Source organism: Oculina patagonica, chromosome 5 (assembly GCF_052425735.1).
Source record: "Oculina patagonica isolate OP01 chromosome 5, crgOcupat, whole genome shotgun sequence".
Lineage (NCBI taxonomy): Eukaryota > Metazoa > Cnidaria > Anthozoa > Scleractinia > Oculinidae > Oculina > Oculina patagonica.
Genome location: NC_135762.1, coordinates 16,096,283 through 16,117,699, shown reverse-complemented (window position 1 = coordinate 16,117,699; position 21,417 = coordinate 16,096,283). Strand labels below are relative to the sequence as shown.

Below are 21,417 nucleotides of genomic sequence, written 5' to 3'. Positions count from 1 at the left end.
ATAACTCAAACCTTCAGCTAACGCGAACCTTCTTCGATTCCCTTGAAGGTTGGAGTTATCGGGATTCAACTGTAGTTAATTTTGTTTTCACTTACTCAACCAACAAGAGAAAAAGCCAGAACCAATCCCGACTAGGTCGCACGCGTGATCCCGCGCCTGGCGCCGGTTTCGAGTAATTGCTTCGATTTCTCATTCGTTCATTTTGTTGTTTGTGTTTCTTGTGATAAGCCTATGTTGCAGACGAACGAAACGGGGTTAAGTTCGTCTGCAAAGCAGGCTGCTTGTGATAGGCCATTGTGTTCTCTTTGGTTTTGGTTTTTATGGCACTTAAATGACAATCGCTCAAACTGTTACTTTTTCGTAATGCGTTACTTTTGTTTTTTCTGCAGGAGAGTATCTGGTGAAGACGAAAGAGAGCAGAAAATGAGTTGCCTTGTAAATTTGCTGGTAAGAAAACAATTTCAAGGCATTTTCTAATTGTGCCGTTTTCTGAAAACAAACATGACACCATAAAATTCCAAAAATAAGCCCCACAGCCCACCACCCCACCAGGAATCCCAGACTCAAAAGTCCTTTCGAAAATAAGCCCCACCCCACCCCCCCCCCTTGAATCTCAGACGCAAAAGTCCTTTCAAAAATAAGCCCCAACCCACCCCAAATCTCGGACGCAGAAGTCCTTTCGAAAATATAAGCCAAATATAAGTCGGAATATAAGCCTATGAGCTTTTATAACGTTTCCTTTTGTTAGCCCGCTGTTGTTGAGTTTGTTCTGTATTGTACGTTGTTAAAGAATGTTCAGAGACTTGTTATGATTGTTTGGGATTCATATCGTTAGTTTTAGAGAGTTTAACGATGTGGTATTCTTGTATGTGGTATTTTGAAACGCAAATTTCCATCCTTGAAAAATAACCCCCTCCCTCCTGTACATAAGCCCCCCCCCCCCCCCTGAAAGGGAAGTTGAGCAAATATAAGCCCTAAGCGTCTTATCGGAATTTTACGGTACGCGATAACGTGTAAACTATTATTGGATGAGGTTTTTCTGTGTTATCCGGAATAATTAAGGTCGATGTAAGTGTTGTCAGCCTCAGCCTAGTTATTCAGTAATCTACTAGCAGAGTAGTGAATAATCTGTAGGTTGCGCTGGTTCCCAGAATTGACTGTAAGCTCTTAGCCAATGAGAATACAGATAGTGACTACAACGTATAATAATTATTGTAGTCCAAAAGACAAAGGGATGATTCATTTGTTTTAACTTTGTCTGCTGTAATATAATTAATAGCCTTTTGATGTTGTTTCTTCTGTTGTCAAGTTAGTAGACATGCAGGTATAATTTTTACATTGTCGTGTTTTCCTTTTGCAGGAATTCTACAAGACGATCGGTCGTGGAGACATGTATATCAGGTACGTTAATATCTGAAATCATTGAGGGTAATGCTTTTTTGACCGTTTTCTTGGCTAATATTTCAACTTTTTTAGTGTAAATTTTCTCTTAAAAAGTAAAACATTCGTGCTTCAATCTCTTGACCACCACTTCTTCCGACCAATCAAAGGCAAAACCTAGACAGATAACCAACCATCTATTCTGAACGATTTGTTTCAGTTTTGGCCATGTTCACTGAAGCGGTTTATTTATAGTTTTGGTTTGTGACTGTGGCAATTTTACTTGTGTGCACTCCCATGGCAATCTATCAATAATTTGCGAAACCCACTAAACATCTATTAGTTAATCGCGCAATCTGATTGGGTACACAGGTGCTGTCTATTTGTTAATTAGACCGCGCTTGAGTAGCCAATCAGATTGCGAATTTGCCTAATAGTCGTTCACTGGGTTTTGCTTATCGCTAATATTCTTTCTTCAGTAGGCTAATTGTTAAATAGCAGCATCGTTGAATTTAAAATTTCTTTATTTTTCTGCAGGTGTATCAATAGACTTTGTGACCTTCACATTGCTGTACACAACTTCACAGAAGCTGGTTACACAGTCCTGAAACATGCTGAATTACTCAAGGTGATCACACTTCTGTAACTCTTAATTACCTAAATGAATCTATTTTCTCCACCCCTAAGGGTCGATTTGAAGAGCTTATACTTCACAAAAATTGTTTATTCAATGTCTTCCCAGGCCCAGCTACCCTTTACCTGACAACAACCAAAGTCATGAACTGGAAATTGGAATGTGATTCTCGAAAGCTGGAAAATGAATTCATGGCATTAAAGCCCCTCGACTGGCTATAACAGCGTTTAAGTAGAGAGAAACACGTATTTTTAACTTTCCTTTTTTTTAACAGTGGCCAGAGACACTTCTTGAGGATTCACCAGAATCTTTGACAGATTTCCAGCTCAAGGAAAAGTTGTATTTGGATGCCATTGACTTTCTGGATCAAGGAAAGGTATAGGACTTAGGTATAAACGTGTAAGAGACACCAGAGGCCCTTTAAGAAACCTATACTTCTTCGTTAAACTTGTAGTTTTTTTTCTTCTTTTTTGGAGATCAGTTAAACGTGGTAAAATATTGATCGGCCAACTTTTATTGTAGTTACGGTTGAAATACTAGATCACTGTCTGCTTGTTTTTTCAGACTTGGGAGAAAGCGATTGAGCTGTGTAAAGAACTGACAGAACAATACGAATTACTGCTGTATGACTATGTTAAACTTGGTGACATTCTGGTAAAAACCTCAAGTTCTGTTTACTTATTAGAATAGTAACTTACTGAACGCGGTGGTGGTGGAGGCGCGGTGGCCTAATGGTTAGTGCGCTGGAATCCGGATTGAGTGGTCCGGGTTCGAGCCCTGTCCGGGGTCAATGTGTTGTGTCCTTGGGCAAGACACTCTACTTTCACAGAGCCTCTTTTCACCCAGGTGTATAAATGGGTAACGGCGAATGTATTGCTGAGGGGTAACCCTGCGATGGACTAGCATCCCTTCCAGGGGGGAAGTAGTTATGCTTCTACAGTCAACTCTCTTTTAACGGACACCTCTATAAGACGGACACCTCCGTAAGACGGACACCTGGTGTTGGTCCCGTCCCTGCCGTTTTTTTTAGTCGTTTTACTGTAACTTAACTCCCTATAAGACGGACACCTCTCTAAGACGGACAGTTAGAGCCGGTCCCGACGGTGTCCGTTTTAGAGAGAGTTGACTGTAGTTGCTTCATGCTACAGAAACCGGAATAAGCTCCAGCCTGATAGGACACTAGGCTCGAACCCAGTCTTTACCTTTACCTTATCATTCACAAATGGGGAAATGCACATGTTAATTACCTTATTACATGAAATTTTCGCGACACTTTAATTTCGCGAATTTCGCGACTCTAAAAAAATCGCGAAATTAAAGTGACTTGAACAATAAGTGTCGCGAACATAACATGACGCGAATATTAAGTGACTCGCACATGTCAGTAATCAATGTAAATGGATGTTGTCGTCAATTGACTCACTTGTAGACATTGTGAGAACTGCTCTGTTGTTGCTATTGCCGAGATTAAGTCCCCCCTCCCCCCGCTTGTTTGTTAATTTTGACGTTATTGTTCCTTCGATGAAGTCGTTTTATATAATTCAAAGGCATGTCAAAATATATTGCCAAGAAAATGTAAATTGTGTCTCACTCAAAAACGCGAAATTAAATTGATTCAAAATACAAAATTTTTGCAAAATCGCGAAATTTAAGTGTCGCGAAATATGTGCACCTCAAAATCGCGAAATTAACGTTATTTAACATTGGGAACATCCCTAGAGACCGGCGGTGTATAAAAAACTTATTATGCAAAAACTGAACCAATTGTAACTCTGGTGAAGGTAACGTTACCGAAAATTCAGTTTTATACGTTTTTACCACCGATTTTAAGATCAGATACAAACCGAAATTTTTATTATGTCAAACATTGATCGCTCTAATAAAATCTATCTTTCCTCTGAAGGCTAAAAGGATAGTGTTTAGATTTCTACGTGAAACTCTTTATTTGTCAGTGAGCAGCACATTCAGATACGTAAGTCTGTAACTAATCTTTTTATATCGTGTTTCTCTCTGAATAGAAAAAGCAAGCCAAGTTTTTCGACAACATCATGAAGCAGGTTCGACCCGAACCAGAGTACTTCAGAGTAGGATTCTACGGCAAAGGCTTTCCATCTTCAGTCAGGGTAAGTCCTCTAACGAAAAATTTACTTACAGAAGGGGAATACGTTTTTGATTTTGCGTCAGGTGTGAAGTTGCATTCGAGGTGTGTCGGTTTTGCGCGCACACTGTTGGCACTCGACACGCTTTTGACATCATTCTGATGGGTTCTGTTTAATCTAACCAAACACAATCCGAGAAAAGCAAGACGCGGGGTTCACTTGTTAATATACACCGGCGGGAAACTTTGTCATTTCTCAATGTCAACTCCACCCCCAAAGCGTTTAAGGTTTTATTTAGTCAATGCAAACGGAACCCATTAAAATGTTTACAAGTCAAGTCCACTGAAAACTCAACATAGATATCGGCCTATAGTCATGACACGATTTCACTGCTCTGTAGAATCGTAGGGGTGGTACTCTACATCTGTATGCATTCTAAATAGCATTTCGTCTGTGAACGGGTTGAATTTTGCCTGTCAGTGAAGGGTAGAGAAAGCATGCTTTGTTGTTTTTGTTGTAACAGTGCATTTTCTTTTCTCTCCTTTGCCTTAAAGAACAAAGCGTTTGTGTATCGAGGTGATGAGTACGAGAAAATCGGCTCGTTCAACCAGAGAATAAGGGCACAGTTCCCGGATGCTCAAGTAAGAATTGATTTAATCAATAATAAATCACACCCGCTTTCAGTGTTATGTACATACCGTATTTACTCGAGTAAGCACCGCCCCCGACTTGTTATCAAAGACAATGACGTTATCTACTGAACAAGTTTACTGGGAAGATCTATTACAGTTGTCTTGTGATTTTAAATTGCATGAATGTTTCGAAATAATTGTAGTTATATTAGTACGGTCTGAAAAGCCACATTAAAATAAAATGAACGTTAAGGTGTGTGCTTGTCACTCTGCTGTTAACATTTTGTTCATAAACGTTAGAAACCCGCTGAAATGTCAGAGTTGTTCTTTTCCAGATAATGGACAAGAACACGCCTCCAGAGGATGATATTCTGGAATCTGACAAACAATGTATCCTTTGCTTAACTATAAGACAAAAACAATCAAAGGAAACAAGGCAGACAGACAAACAGAAAACAGACAGACGTGCATACATAAAGAGAGAGAAACATACAGACAAAGAGCGATTTTCACTTTCATTTTCAGTGTCGAAAGTAACTTGTGTTTGCTTTGGTTTTGTATAACTACGCTTAAAGTGATTGGTTTAAAAAAGTCGCGCCACTTTCCCAACCAATCAGAAGTAAAACCAAGACAAATCCTGACTCGTTCACATACGTTTTCCTGCGCTTCACTCCGGGTACATTTATTTGCTTCAAGTTTGGATTATTTCAATGGATTGTCTGTGTCCTTTGTGATTGACCAGAGTGATTTCTTTGGTTTTGGTTTTACGATACTGTTTTAAAAATCGCTCTATCGTAACGTGTCGTTACTTCTGTGTTCCAGTTTAACTGTATTTCAACAGAAGTGTCAATCGCTTATCAAGATTGGTACCTTGAATGAACGAGTACGGATGGGCAAGCTTTTGTTGAGTTAAGAAACCTTTTAGTATTTAGTTGTGTTGATCTTGACCGATTTCAGATCTACAGTGTTGTCGAGTGATTCCCATCTCGGAACACGAGGAACGTTTTTCTGGCAGAGCAGTTGATGATAAAATTGCGGGGTAAGTGCTACTTACTGTTCATTGACAGAATTATACCAATCTCCTTGCTGAGAAAAAAAAATATGACCTCGCTCCCAATGTGTGGCTTCAATAGCTCAGTTGGTAGAGCATCGCACCGGTATCGCGGAGGTCATGGGTTCGAATCCCGTTGAAGCCCTGAATTTTTTTTCAGGCTTCTTTATCCAATTGCTTATTGGAAATTCACTGCGACGATCATTTATCACTTTCACTTTTGAGAACATACTGTACGTGTGTGATGCTTCTACTGGCAAATGAAATAACTTTAAAACAGAAAATTGACTTAAACATTTTTTTACAGTTACTACCGTGTGAATGACGTCAGACGCTTCACCAACTCACGGCCTTTGCGCCCGGGAAGTGAGGATTTTGCGGTAAGGAACGGTTGCATGCCACTTATATTGTAAATCTTAAGTTCGTTGATCGAACGTTCTGTTTTTCCAGTAACTGCTGTGCTTATTAGATCTTACTATAAGTTGTCTCTTCTTGGAACAACTTTGCTCCAACTTGATCAGCGTTGCTCTAGATTGGTGAAGACTGTACGTTTTAAGCTTCAACAAAGAAAATTAACACTGAACAAATGCAAACCGAGGCAATAGGTGGGAGGCGTGCGCTCTCACCAGTGCGCCAGCCCTGCACCCCATTTATGTAATAGTTTACAAAGTCCTCTGGGAAATCTTATGAACTATGTGTTACTGTACTTGATTTTCGTCTTTTAGAACTTGTGGTTGGAGAGGACAACCTACACAATCGCCACGCCTCTGCCTGGAATCCTCAGATGGTTTCAAATTACCTCTTCTGAGAGTGTAAGTGTTGTGATAACGGTAGTGAAATTTCGTAGCACTAGTCGTCACTGTCAGACTACACGCTTTCCATTTGTAAGAACAACCGGACAGAAGTTTCCCCAAATGGAACAGTACAATGTTTCGACTGCCAACACAGTATTCTGGCGCTTTTTTTATTTCTGCAACCCTAAACAAGACCAAGACGGCTAAAAATATTGGCGTTTTGTCCTGAACACCCTAAGTGAGACCAAATTCCATAATTTTCACCCCTAAGCGAGACGACGAACATCCCCGTCCCTTCCTTATGAGAGTCCCCCTTGGTCCTAGAGATCATTTGTTACTTTAGCAAGGCTGCTGCCTAACGGGCGCCCGGTCGCCAGTGGCGCCTAAGTTACGAGCGCGGGCGACTAAATTTTTGTTCAAGGAGCCCGCATGGGCGCCTAAACATTGATCCTCCACTCCCATCTTTTGACTTCAATTTCCTTGTAACCTTGTTTCATTGGCATAAAAAATCCCATCAAAAACAACAGCTGCTTCATTTTAAAACGGAAACGCTGAAATTGTTTGCATTTGGCGTATTAAGTACGTAACATGTCTTTGCAAAATTCAGCAACTTCGAAAACCATTCGTTTTCAAGTGTTTAGGACTGGTCCTAACTTCCAAATATGGAATGTTCTGGATTACGTTTCATTTGCTTCGTTGACGTTACGGAGAATTTTCGAAGTGAAACTGAAGAAATATTTACGGATACAAAAGTGAGATCAATCTGTTTGCTACTGCAGTCATGGATCAGGTCTGAAAGAATTTTAATCTGCAAAAGCTTGATACAAAAACCTTTCCGACAGGCTTAAACTTACGTAAAACAATGTGCCAAATATCGTGATGTGTACACAAACTTACGTGGCGCGTTTAACATGTAATTCAGCTTAATCTATAAAGCATTGAACGCTTAACTTTAGTAGGACGTAAAATGTATGCCTCTTTCTTTTCATGTGACATTTCATATCTGCTGCCGATTTTTTGTGGACTTAGGTTGTTAATTTCAACGAACTGTTTCATGTTTTCACGTTTATAAGCAGTCCTGAGCATTCTCGGGCATTGATCCGTGACTGGCAAATTTTTGTGCTAGAAACTTCAGTCCTTTTGCCTGCTCAGATATTCAGTTTGATTAAAATATATTGCTTTTGTTGCTACATTTATTTTATAAACAACTTATTTGATAAGATTAGTAATTTGAAGTGTTTTCACAACTTAATTTTTCTGTTCTATTTTTGTCAACTGGTTATCATGTAACAAAGATAAGATCAAAACTTAATTAAAGTGTTTACACAGGTGTTTTTGACTTCTCGTTACCTTTTTCTAAACCTAGGAAAAATAGACCTGCTTAATTATTGCTTCTTTTTTAACCTTGATTACTAAAATATTAATTGAACTGGATTTTTCTGTTTCATGTACATTGATTTTCTAAGTGAAAAACACATGAAAGTACATGAAATGCATTCATTCTGGCACTGGCTTAACAAATGAATTAACCCTTCACGCTCTCAACTAAAAATGCATGTCAGTTTTCATTGTTGGTTTATTTCTCCCAGCCCAGCTAGTGATTTAACCCACAGGGGGGAAAGATATTGCTGATATTGATGACTTATCCAACTTCTTACCTCTGGGTCTCTGAGGTTGCTGCAGAGTAAAATAAAAAAGTTTTATGGGGAGGGTACCCTTACCCTTTCATGAACCATTTCTGCAACGTCTTTCCCAGGATCTCATGAACGAGGTTGTCATTTTTGGTATGTGAAAGTGTCCCTTACCCTTTAAGAAACCATATACCCCCTAATGAAGATGGCACCCCTTTCACATACCAACAGAAGAAATACTACATCTTTTTTCTTATTTTTCACTTAATTAAAAACCAGTCCCCCCCCCCCCCCTTTGTATACTCCAACTCGTAAAATCCCTGTCCTGTTATATACCTACAGCCTGAGAAAGGTATCCCTGTTGGGCGAAGCCTCCCAGTATAGTCCACTATAGGGAGTACCCCCTAGGGGACATTCGGGTGCATGTATATTATCGCAGTAATGTTGGGGGAAGGTTGACTCCCTGGGCCCCTCTCCAAGACCACATTGTTGACCACATATTTGCCTGAGTAACCCCCCCCCCCCCCACAGATTTGTCTTCGGCAACTTTTAAGCTGGGCTCCTAACATAATGGCTCTGGCTCCTAAATATTGATGTTAGGAGCCCGAAGGGCTCCTTAAAAATTTCCTTAGGCAGCAGCCCTGTTTAGTGAGATGACTTGAGCTTACTTAACACGTCTGTGCTACAGTGAGTGACAATTTTCTTGCTTGTTTTTCAGGTTGAAATCAGTCCTCTTCTAAACGCAGTGGAGACAGTGGAGTCTAAGAACAAGGAACTGGATAGGATCATTACTAATCTGTCCTCAGACAGGAGTCAGAGTATCAACCCACTGAGTATGATACTCAATGGCATCATTGATGCTGCTGTCATGGGAGGGATAGCCAAGTATGAAGAGGTACGTACCGACTCACCCTCCCCACCCCCCTCAGTATTAACCCACTGAGTATGATACTCAATGGCATCATTGATGCTGCTGTCATGGGAGGGATAGCCAAGTATGAAGAGGTACGTACCGACTCACCCTCCCCACCCCCCTCAGTATTAACCCACTGAGTATGATACTCAATGGTATTATTGATGCTGCTGTCATGGGAGGGATAGCCAAGTATGAAGAGGTACGTACCGACTCACCCTCCCCACCCCCCTCAGTATTAACCCACTGAGTATGATACTCAATGGTATCATTGATGCTGCTGTCATGGGAGGGATAGCCAAGTATGAAGAGGTACGTACCGACTCACCCTCCCCACCCCCCTCAGTATTAACCCACTTATTATGATACTCAATGGTATCATTGATGCTGCTGTCATGGGAGGGATAGCCAAGTATGAAGAGGTATGTACCGACTCACCCTCCCCACCCCCATCCGAGTATCAACCCACTGAGTATGGTACTCAATGGTATCATTGATGCTGCTGTCATGGGAGGGATAGCCAAGTATGAAGAGGTATGTACCGACTCACCCTCCCCACCCCCATCCGAGTATCAACCCACTGAGTATGGTACTCAATGGTATCATTGATGCTGCTGTCATGGGAGGGATAGCCAAGTATGAAGAGGTATGTACCGACTCACCCTCCCCACCCCCCTCCGAGTATCAACCCACTGAGTATGATACTCAATGGTATCATTGATGCTGCTGTCATGGGAGGGATAGCCAAGTATGAAGAGGTACGTACCGACTTACCCTCCCCACCCCCCTCGGAGTACGCATGGATAACTCAAGTTCATAACTTCACCGGGTAGAAACAAGTAAAATGTAGAAGTAATAATATAATAATAATAATGATAATAATAATAATAATAATAATAATAATAATAATAATAATAATAATAATAATAATAATAATAATAATAATAATAATAATAACGGTTACTGAGTAGACTTGAGGGTTGCATTAACAATAACTGTTTAAAACCTTTTAGGCATTCTTCGTCCCAGAATACCTGAAAAAGAATCCTGCTGATAAGCAACTTATCGACCGGCTAAAACGCGCCATAGAAAATCAGGTGAGGTCATATTCGCTGTATATGTAATAACGCTATGTTATATACTTACAAGCTATTTGAACCAACATTCGCAATTTCTGTCCACTCCTTGGCCCCAGTCTTTTTTGATGTTGATATTCACAGATTTAAAGACCATAACTAATGACTCACGTAAATTCAAGTTAGGCGAATTCGAAGAATTGAAATGTTCGTTTGTAATTTTCTTCTGGTTTAGGTCAAGATTTTGGAGAAGGGACTGGTACTTCATGACGAGTTAGCAACGAAAGACTTGCGTCCATTTCATCAAAAGATGGAGACATGTTTTGCTGACATGAAGACTCGTGTCACAGGGGAGGAGAGAAGGACGGCCAGGCCTAAAGATCTACAGGTTAGTATAGAAACCATGCAATACAAGAATTTGTAAATCGACAGAGATGGGGGAAATGGTTGGAGTCAGGTTTAGCAAGCAAAGGGTAGGTTTCAGAAGTTCCTATGATCAGATGTTGTGCACAGTGCAAAATACACGAAAAACCATTCGACATTAAAAATTGCTTATCGATAATGGCGCCCATTTGACGCGAAAACAAATTATCTGTTTCCGAGAGGCAAAGAGATTTTTGACGGTAAACTGTTAGCTTCGATTCCATTATAACTCGTTCTACTTGTTTTTAGCTTGCCGTTGGTTGGCTCGATTTCCAGCCGCTTTTCGGGAAAATGAGCCCGCGCTCCTCCCCTCTTTCGGGGAGGAATAAAGACCGGACTTGAGAAGGCGCCGAAAATCGAGCCTAGCTATTGGTCTGTATAACATGATTGCGCACATTACATTTCCTAGATTCCCTTGCCGCCGATACCTGTGACAACAACACCCCTGACCCATGCCTCCACAATGCGGTTGACGAAAAAAGAAAAAGACGCCAGGAAGCAAAGCTTGCCTGACTTTGGAAGAGAGTAAGTAAATTATTTTCATGTTGTGTCTTAGGGTCAGTCTGCCAGCAATCTTATTCAGTCCTAATTTGTTTTGTTCTAGAAGTGTACCAGCGGCGAATTCAAAGAGGCGTCAAAGCGAGCTCCCACTACGACAAAGCTTGTGGTACGACAATGATGACCAACCAGCTAAAAAGGTAAAACAACATTTTCTTTATCTCTTCCGTGCTTCGTGCTGTATTTACTTTTAAACATGAAAGGATGTTTGCTTTCGTTTTATCCTCGATATTCCGCTTGTACGATTGAAAGGAAAATGTGTAGATCTTTCCAAATGCTTTCTTGTTTTGAAGCTTGTCGCTGCGCGATTTGCGCGAAATAAAAACAGCCATTTTGTGCTTTGAAAGGATGTGGTTTTCAAACCCCTTATTGTTGCTTTTGATGTTTCTGTCACCTTAGTAGGGGGAGGGGGCAATTACGAAAAACATTCTTGCACAAGAAAAGTAGGAGAAAAAATCGTGCACAAGTAAGCACGGGAAAAAAAAATCAAGCAACCCCGCCTGCTAAACGTGCTAAATCTTGCAGAGGGTTATGTTAGTAAAAAAAATTCTTGCAAATTCTTATACTGGAAAAAAATATTACTCAGAAGAAATTGCCCAACTCCCCTCCACCTCAAAAATTAAGTGGTCCGTCCCTTAGCTTTTCTGAGCCCGTAGTTCCAGTTGGGATTCTAAGTAACGCAATATATTCTGTTGACAACAAGCTGACGTGCAACATTCGGAACGTAGGCCCTCTTTATTTTACCCAGATGACCATTATTGGTACTGCAAAAAAGTTTGAACATTGCTGTTTTGTTTCCCGCCGCAGATTTCAGGATCAAAGTCGCTGGAAGCTCTTTCAGAAATAGATGAATTGGCGCCACCAGTTCCAAAGAAGGGCTCCAAAACGGACCTTACATCCGGGCATTCCCCTGACACAATACGCCGGAGGACTGGGATTGTTCCAAAACTTCACCAAAGGAGCTCCTCGCCTGCGAGCATGCTAAGAATGGCCGCCTCCCCGGATAAGGCCCCTCAAGACAAGTATGTCTCTTTTGGTCTTTGGGTGATTTTCTTATGAATAGTTCAAATGTGGAATTTAAAGAGCGAAAAAATTGCATTTTTTGGATTCGGCGCAATAAAATGTCACGCACTCCACAAGGGTGTTGCGTGACGATGTAAGCGACGTCAATATGGCAATCTATAAATTTAGGTTTGCGTGGATTTGAGGCTAATAATAAGAAAGGATAGTTGAAAATCTATGGCGATTTTGTGTTTGTTACAGGCGCCATGAATCCTGCATGCCTGTGAACATTTCATTTTTTCACTTCCAGGATTAAAATGATAATTCTCCTTACTGACTGTCATATCTTCTTATTATGTTGGTCCAGAGAATAAGGTGTCAAATCAAAACAATACCCCAGCTATGGTACTGCATGGAGTAATCAGCTGGTATTTAGTTAAGGAATCAACCTATGTTTTAGTTAACTTAATGTTTTTTCCTTGATTAAAGTTAAATTATATTTTGTATTTTCTCTCCATTTTGTTTTAGTGGAGAATCGTCGCCAGCTCTCCCTCCCAAGCGCAAGAGTGTCCTGGTCTCCAGTTCTTCAGACAGCGCCTCTCCTGTGCCCCCACCCCTCCCTACACGTACCTCGGGTGGTCTTCCAACAGATTTCGCAGTAAACGGAGCAGAGGCTGTAGATGAGTCAAAGGTTGAGCCTCCTGCTATGGAAGACAATCTTCCCGCCTTACCTCCCAAGAAATCTGTATCTCGCATGTCTGCTGAGGTTAACGGACCTCCAGTCCCGGAAAAACCAAAGGTACGGAAAAAATGGTTTAAGTTCCATCAATGCCACGACGACTTTTTACAATTGGGCGTGTGTGTTTTGTGAACTAGGAGTAGTTGCCACTACTGATGTCTCCGCTGTTACAACTCTTCTGTTTAAATTAATTGCGTTTTTAGTTTTTACTTAATGTCTTTTCAATGATTCTCTCCTAAGTGGAGAAAGAAACAAAACGATTACTCTGGCCAGTGCTCAAGCCCGACCTCTAGACCTGGAATCCAGCAGAATAACCTTTTAACCACCGCATCCTCCACAACTGTAGTAATGGAATATTAGAGGTTCCCTAGTAAATCAGATAATTTTGTGGGTGACAAAATCGAAAATTGTGAAAGAAGCGTAAAAAATTCATTTATGTTGTCTTTATAAGTAAAAGGCTGATAGCACACGAGGAACATGTCGCAGGGACAGCGACGTGTCCCAGCGCCAGGTCCCTGCTACATGTTCCACCATTTGTTAGCACCTTAACATTTCATTTTCCTTGTCATACTGAGCTAACAGATAATGACCATGCTGTCTGTTTACTTTGTTAATTATGAATTCGATTTTTTTGCCTCCTCCTAGCGCCCAGTAACGCTGGTGTCTCCAGAAGACGATTCCTTTTTAGCACCTGTGCCTCTGTTGCCAGAGAAACGAAAGAGTTACGCCAGCACCACATCCAGTCGAGCATCATCAGTGTTCTCTGATTCAGCCCCAGACCATATGTGTCCTCTGTCTCCTTTCTCCCCGCCAAACTCGACTGCAACGCAACAATTCTTCCCGCGGGATTCTCGCGGGTCATCAGTGCCATCTGGGTCTTCAGTCTCAACTTTATCCCCGACGACTCCCCGTCCGGGGGCTTCGGTTGCGACGAATCCAGCCCCATCGGACCAAATGGTTATAGTTATGTAACACCTCCCACAACGCCTAGTTATCCACAAGTGCCTTATGATTATGTTTCGTCACCCAATGCGTCAGTAGCTAGCTGGGTGTCGGAAAGCACCAGTTACTTTTCAGCGTCTTCCTCGTTTCACAGCGATATTTTATCCCCTGGGAGTCCGCCGAGGCGGGGATTTAACACGGGGACACAGCCACTGTCATCAACCCCACAGAATGTAGATCTACTTGCAGGAACGTCGCCAACAAAAAATGATTCCACTCCGCCGCTAATGCCATTGAAAGGAAAGCAGAATTTTTCAACATCGGTGGAGAAAGTTGAAAGTTGGTCATTTTCCCGAACTATGTCTACAGTGACGTCATCAACAAGCGTTGGATCACGTGACGAATCAGCGAATCCTCGTACTCCCCCAGTCCCCGCTCCTCGGAGGAACACTGTCAACTCGTCAGGTCGACCCTCTGTATCTAGGTCGGTCTCAGACGTGTCCGGTGGGCGAGTAAACGTTCACGGCTTAGGGCAAGAGATGACTCCACCTCCGGTTAAACCCCGGAAATCCCTACATTTTCCGCCAGATCAAAGCATCAAGTCTCCTCCGCCCAAGCCGCCGAGACCTTCACAGTCTACAAACAGACAACCTCCACCAAAGCCGAAACCTTACGCGTCCAAGTCGGCCGAAAGTTCCCCGGCGACTCAACGAAAACCGCTCAATGACATTCCGCCTTCAGAAGGAAAAGGAACATAACTAGCTCGATATACAAATTAGGATGTACAGACCAGGTATCTCTAAGACGGCACTTGGTCACGTCCCAGGCCTTTTCTAGCCCCTCATAAACGGACACAAGTTGACACATGAAGGCGGCCGCTAAGCTTTGCGTTTGCCAAAACATCCTAACAATTTTATAGTATTTCCTAACAAATCCGAGCTCAGGTTAGTTTTCTAGCAGTCAGCTCTGAAAATATTCCTTGTTTTGTAAAGTCTTTCGTAAACAGGTCCACTTCTGTATGTGTTGTACAAAAGATAAATGTTAAGTCAATACGAGGTATATTACAATACGCAACATAATTTTCTCTTGTAACAAAGATTAGAAAGCGTTTTCCCAAGAAAGAAATAGAGATTTAATTAGAAAAAGCTATAAGGAAAGTGCCAGTAATGTAATATTATACATTTCACTGACATTCAGTCAGTAATTAGAGACTGCAAATGCGGGGTTTTTAACTTGTGAATATAAACTTTTTTAAGTTGTAATATTGTACTCAGAATTGAGTACAAAACTCTCACAGATTTCCATATTGATCAAATCACCAAGAAACGGCAATTTTATTTTGTATAACTGCATCACGATCTGCGGCCGCAGAATATCGTCTCATAAGACGGATGGAAGCCAATACATGTGATAATTTTTTTTATCTAGGGTCACATTGATTGTTTATAGGAATACGCCACAGCAAATAATATAGGTAGGATTCTATTCATCATAATGCAAAATCTTTGTTAATAAAAATGTACAGAAAATTATATTCTTCTGTCTAGTCACTGAGATAAAATACCCTCCCAACGTGGGGTGGGGAGGGGCGTGTTACTCAAGAAGGCAGGGAGGTGAATAAAGCCGTGATTTAAGGGGGCGTTATGCCAACTTTTATGAAATGGGATGAAAGCTAAGGGAAGAATTAGCTAAATAAAAAAACCGGTTTTAAACATGTATTTTCCATTTTTTTTTTTCAATTCAACTAATGCCCATCCCTTCCCCTTCTTTAACAACTTGAATAACATCCAAAACTTCGTAAAAGGGCATGGGTCATTGGACTAAAAATCAGTGACTGCATTTTTGGACTGACGAATACTGCTTAAATAGGTAATAGGAGACTAATGCTAGAACGTACAACAAAAATCTCGATGATTTGGTAAGTGCAGAATGCAATATGGAACAATTGAAAGTATGATGTTTTATATATGTTCGTGTTTATTTGCTTTATTTTACTTTCGGAAAAAACTGTTCACAGGCTACTTTCCCAGGTGTTCCTTACGCTAATCTTTGCAACCGTAACACGACACTTTTGTTCGTTTGTAACAAAATACTTTTGCCTTCCTTGAAAATGCGATAACATGAAACTTTTGTTTTTTGTTTGTTTTACGGCGGCATCGATGACATTTGTTTAATTTAATTAAGTTACGGTTTAGACTGCACGAAAGACGATTCTCAAAAACTAAAGAAACAAATCTAATCAAAAAACATATTTTTCGACAGGTTTTTTAAAACGCATTACAGCTAGGATATTTGTTTCCTGGTTGTCAGGTGTTCACGCCGAAAATCCCGGTGCAAGTTTTTGCATACCTAATTACGAAAGCGCTGTGAAAGTCTCAAAATCTAATTTAATTAATTTGCGGTTTTTACTTGGTGCCAAGAAGTCTGCAGCCTACCGCAAACACGCAGTACAAGCGATGTTCATATTAGTTCCAGAAAACAACGTAGACTAATCTGCGCATGCGTTTGGTGTAAATTACGTTGAGTAGTACCACATGGAGAGCAAAGGTTTTACTGAAACAAATATATACCTTGGAGATCCTCATATAAAAGTTACGTAGATGTGCTTCACGTTTTACTTGGGGGGTATGGTCAGGTGCTCCCACCCCAACCCCCTCCACAGGAATAATTAATTAATTGATATTAATTAATTAATTGACTATTAAAGTTTACACGTTAGGGCACTAGCGGGTTAGCGGACGACAGCCCCAACAAACCATCACAATAGTGCATTCTGCACTAAAAAAATCACGTGAAAACATACATCCGGGAAAAAGGTTGCCGTAATTGAAACGTCACACAAGCGCACGATTAGTTGACATTCTAAGAGCACAATTTTTTAGTAAAGAAAGTTTTCAATCATTTAAACCCATTGTTTTTTATGTCAACTTTCGCTAACTTGGTTTTATAAAAGACTATTGAAGCAGCAAACGTGATATTTGTGCTTTTCGTGCAAAGGTTTGTAACGTGATACCTTTGTTTTTCTCTTAGACTGCTATGACGAGTTTAAGTCTAATTAAATTAACGCCACGGATTCTACAAGAAACATACCGCATTGTCCCCCTTCAGCATTTAGAAAAAGACCTAAAAAATTACAAACTATGAATTGCAAAGCATTAAATGACGAAATTGCGACTTTCCCCCCGAAATTGTCGCTAAAAATTGCGGCTTTTTCCCCGAAATTGTCGCTAAAGCATTTCGTGCGCTAGGTCTTGCTCTCGCCACGGTCTGGTGAACACGTCACACGCTCACTTAAGCATGAAGCCGAGAAGCACGTAGTATGAAGATTTCTTTCAAGAAATGTCGGAACCGTCACGAAAGCATGTTCAAACACTAAAGAGGCAGAGGTTTTACAAAATAAAACGGAGGTTAGTTCAATCGATGGAGAACAAATCAAAGGAAAGGAAGTGACGTATGTAATATGATACTGTTGTTTTTCTCGCAGATCGCTGTGATGCCTTTTAAGTCTAATTAAATTAACGCCACGGATTCTACAGGAATTCTACCGCATTGAAAAGCACACCACGTTAGGCTGTAATACAAAATTTCTAATCACGTCCCTGTTATTTTAATTTTCGATAGCTTGAATATCAGTTTGATATTGAAACAGCAATTAAACGAGATACTTTTGTTTTTGTCAAAAACATGTAACATTTAATATACTTTTGTTTCTGTCGACAACGGATGTAACATGATGATATGGTAACATGATTTATTTTCTTCAAACAAGGCGTCATTGATTATAACACAGATATTATCAATTAATTATGAGATGTTAGATCACCTTTTCTAAGAAAACAGCGTTGCCATATCAAGAATTATTTCACATGAACTGCTTTGACGCCTTAGTGTCTAATTCAATTAATTTGTGGTTTTAACTTGGCGCCACGGAGTCTACACGAATCCTTCCGCAGAAGAAACACGCAATGTTTGTGACGTACACTGATCTGCGCATGCGTTTAGCACAAAGTATTTTGTTCCAGAAAGAATAGTACCACAAGGAGAGCATAGTGCTTTCTGAAACAAATATATAGCTTGAGTTCTTCAATTGTAAGTATCGTAAATATACTCCCCGTTTTACCAAGGGCACCCGGTCTGGTGATCCCCACCCCTACCCCCTTCACAGAAATAATTAATTAATTGATATTAATTAATAAATTAATTGGCGATTAAAAGTTTACACATTAGCGCGTTAGGGGTTTAGCAGACGGCAGCCCACCAAATCATCACAAAAGTGCATTCTGCACTAAACTCAGAGACTCAAAGGACAATGCAGAATGCAATGGAGTCGACAATTGAAAGTATTGTTTTATGTTCGTGTTTATTTGCCTAATTTTTTTGCAATTAGATGCTGAAACACCACTTGTATTCCTTCCAGCGTTTTTGTTACGCTAATCTTTGCAAACGTAACACGACACTTCTGTTTTTTGTAACACTATACTGTTGTTGTTCTCCTTGAAAATGCCGTAACGTGACCTTTTGTTCGTTTGTCTCTTTTTTAGTGCAGAATGCACTATTGTGATGGTTTGGTGGGTTGGCGTTTGCTAAACCCCTCAGGCGCTAAAGCACTATGGTGTAAACTTTTAATCACCAATTAATTAATTAATATCAATTAATTAATTATTTCTGTAAAGGGGGGAGGGGATGGAGAGCACCTGACCGTGTGCCCTTGGTAAATCGGGGAGTACATTACGATACTTATAATTGAAGAACTCAAGGTATATATTTGTTTCAGAAAGCACTATGCTCTCTTTGTGGTACAATTCTTTCTGGAAAAAATATTTTGTGCTAAACGCATGCGCAGATCAGTCTACATCACGAACATTGCGTTTTTTAGTGCAGAATGCACTATTGTGATGGTTTGTTGGGGCTGTCGTCCGCTAACCCGCTAGTGCGCTAACGTGTAAACTTTAATAGTCAATTAATTAATTAATATCAATTAATTAATTATTCCTGTGGAGGGGGGTTGGGGTGGGAGCACCTGACCATACCCCCCAAGTAAAACGTGGAGCACATCTACGTTACTTTCATATGAGGATCTCCAAGGTATATATTTGTTTCAGTAAAACCTTTGCTCTCCTTGTGGTACTACTCAACGTAATTTACACCAAACGCATGCGCAGATTAGTCTACGTTGTTTTCTGGAACTATCATGAACATCGCTTGTACTGCGTGTTTGCGGTAGGCTGCAGACTTCTTGGCGCCAAGTGAAAACCGCAAATTAATTAAATTAGATTTTGAGACTTTCACAGCGCTTTCGTAATTAGGTATGCAAAAACTTGCACCGGGATTTTCGGCGTGAACACCTGATAACCAGGAAACAAATATCCTAGCTGTACTGCGTTTTAAAAAACCTGTCGAAAAATATGTTTTTTGATTAGATTTGTTTCTTTAGTTTTTTGAGAATCGTCTTTCGTGCAGTCTAAACCGTAACTTAATTAAATTAAACAAATGTCATCGATGCCGCCGTAAAACAAACAAAAAACAAAAGTTTCATGTTATCGCATTTTCAAGGAAGACAAAAGTATTTTGTTACAAACGAACAAAAGTGTCGTGTTACGGTTGCAAAGATTAGCGTAAGGAACACCTGGGAAAGTAGCCTGTGAACAGTTTTTCCGAAAGTAAAATAAAGCAAATAAACACGAACATATATAAAACATCATACTTTCAATTGTTCCATATTGCATTCTGCACTTACCAAATCATCGAGATTTTTTGTTTTGTTTCACGGCGACATTTTGATGGCATTTGTCTTTCTTTCAATAATAAAGCCATTATTTCACTTTAATTTAATTAAGTTGCGGATAAAACCGCACGAAAGACGTTTCTTAAAAAGTAAAGAGCAAATCTAGACAAAAAACATCTCTTTCGAAAGGTTTTTTAAAACGCAGTAAAGCTAGGATATTTGTTTCCTGGTTATCAGGAGTTTCACGCCAAAAATCCCGGTGCAAGTTTTTGCATTCCTAATTACGAAAGCGCTGTAAAAGTCTAAAACTCTAATTTAATTAATTTGCGGTTTTCACTTGGCGCCATTAAGTCTGCAGGAATCCTACAGCAAACACGCAATACAAGCGATGTTCATGAGAGTTCCAGCAAAAACGTAGACTAAACTGCGCATGCGTTTGGCGTAAAGTACGTTGACCTAGAACGTCGAGTAGTACCACAAGGAGAGCAAAGGGTTTTCTGAAACAAATATATACCTTTGAGATCGTCACATGAAAGTAACGTAGATGTGCTCCAGGTTTTACCTAGGGGTACGGTCAGGTGCTCCCCACCCCCACCCCCTCCACAAGGAATAATTAATTAATTGATATTAATTAATTAATTGACTATTAAAGTTTACACCATAGCGCTTTAGCGGACGACAGCCCCAACAAACCATCACAATAGTGCATTCTGCACTAAAAAGGGAACTCACCTATACACCTTGACACCACAAACATTTAAGCCAAAACCTTCGAAATTCCGAAAATAAGACCTGGGCTTTATTTGCTAAACGTCCCTTTCAGGTGGACTTTTCTTTAGGAACAACTAAAAAAAAAAAACAAAGGCTGACCGTACGGTAGGATTGAACCATTATTGGGTTATAATCCTACCATATGGCCAGCCTTTCTGATTTTTGAGTTGTTCGTATCTCTACATCTTGCTGATAAGATGCACCAGTATCCGGTTCCTTTGTATTGTTCGTTGGCCCTTTCTAAAGTTAAAAGTGTTCTCGTCTGTAGGAAGGGCTTAAATGGGGGGCTTTCACAATTATTGGGTTTCTGTTTAGACAGGATTCCGCGTCCGAAATTTTTTTTGGTGCGTACAAGAATACGACGTACATTGTAAAACGCTTTAAACATAACGATATGAAACCCAGATCAAGTCCTATAACCGTGAAACAAACATTACAGGTCTGAACATTCTCCAATAACATAAAATACAAAACAAGCTTTTTATGGAGGACTTATTTTCGAAATTGTACGGTATATCAAAAGCCACGTTTGCAAAAAGCACACGTTTCCCATGTTGCCACGGATCACGAAGCACTGACGAAAAGGTATGTCGTAGCAACATGTAGGTAGCTAAGGTCTGCATACGAGCCTTGTGGCCCATCAGGCCGGAGGTCATTCCGGATTTGGTAGCATGAAGCAACTAGGAATATTTCTTCTGCCCCCTGAAACGGACACTAGTCCACCGCAGGGTTACCCCCCAGCATTAAATTCGCCGGTTCCATTTATACACCAGGGTGGAGAGAGGCATTATGAGAGTAAAGTGTCTTGCCCAAGAACACAACACAATGAGCCCGACCAGGGCTCGAACCCGGACCGCTCAATCCGGACGGAGTCCAGCGCACTAACCATTAGGCCACCGCGCCTCCCACTACAAGTAGCAGCAACAAAATCACAACATGTTATTGTACACATCATCATCATCATCATCATCTCGAACAACCCGGCGTCAGTGCGAGACCATACACACACATTGAAATGAATTAAAACCAAGTCCGACAGTCGAGGTG

At 40.6% G+C, this 21,417-nt stretch overlaps 1 protein-coding gene across 1 annotated transcript in view; it reads left to right on the top strand.

Annotated features, from left to right (window-relative positions):
• Window positions 1-13,905, top strand: part of LOC144652971 (dedicator of cytokinesis protein 1-like) — a 42,961-nt gene extending 29,056 nt beyond the window's left edge. The window contains exons 42-60 of the mRNA XM_078512867.1: window positions 390-447; window positions 1,361-1,401; window positions 1,918-2,008; window positions 2,289-2,390; window positions 2,579-2,668; window positions 4,033-4,137; window positions 4,668-4,754; window positions 5,081-5,135; window positions 5,703-5,784; window positions 6,104-6,176; window positions 6,522-6,608; window positions 8,940-9,116; window positions 10,148-10,231; window positions 10,446-10,598; window positions 11,043-11,158; window positions 11,238-11,331; window positions 11,999-12,213; window positions 12,722-12,992; window positions 13,578-13,905. Coding sequence (XP_078368993.1) covers window positions 390-447; window positions 1,361-1,401; window positions 1,918-2,008; window positions 2,289-2,390; window positions 2,579-2,668; window positions 4,033-4,137; window positions 4,668-4,754; window positions 5,081-5,135; window positions 5,703-5,784; window positions 6,104-6,176; window positions 6,522-6,608; window positions 8,940-9,116; window positions 10,148-10,231; window positions 10,446-10,598; window positions 11,043-11,158; window positions 11,238-11,331; window positions 11,999-12,213; window positions 12,722-12,992; window positions 13,578-13,904 — 2,308 coding nt within the window. The 3' untranslated portion in view covers window position 13,905. The remainder of the gene's footprint in view (window positions 1-389; window positions 448-1,360; window positions 1,402-1,917; window positions 2,009-2,288; window positions 2,391-2,578; window positions 2,669-4,032; window positions 4,138-4,667; window positions 4,755-5,080; window positions 5,136-5,702; window positions 5,785-6,103; window positions 6,177-6,521; window positions 6,609-8,939; window positions 9,117-10,147; window positions 10,232-10,445; window positions 10,599-11,042; window positions 11,159-11,237; window positions 11,332-11,998; window positions 12,214-12,721; window positions 12,993-13,577) is intronic.
• The last annotated feature ends 7,512 nt before the right edge of the window (window positions 13,906-21,417 follow it).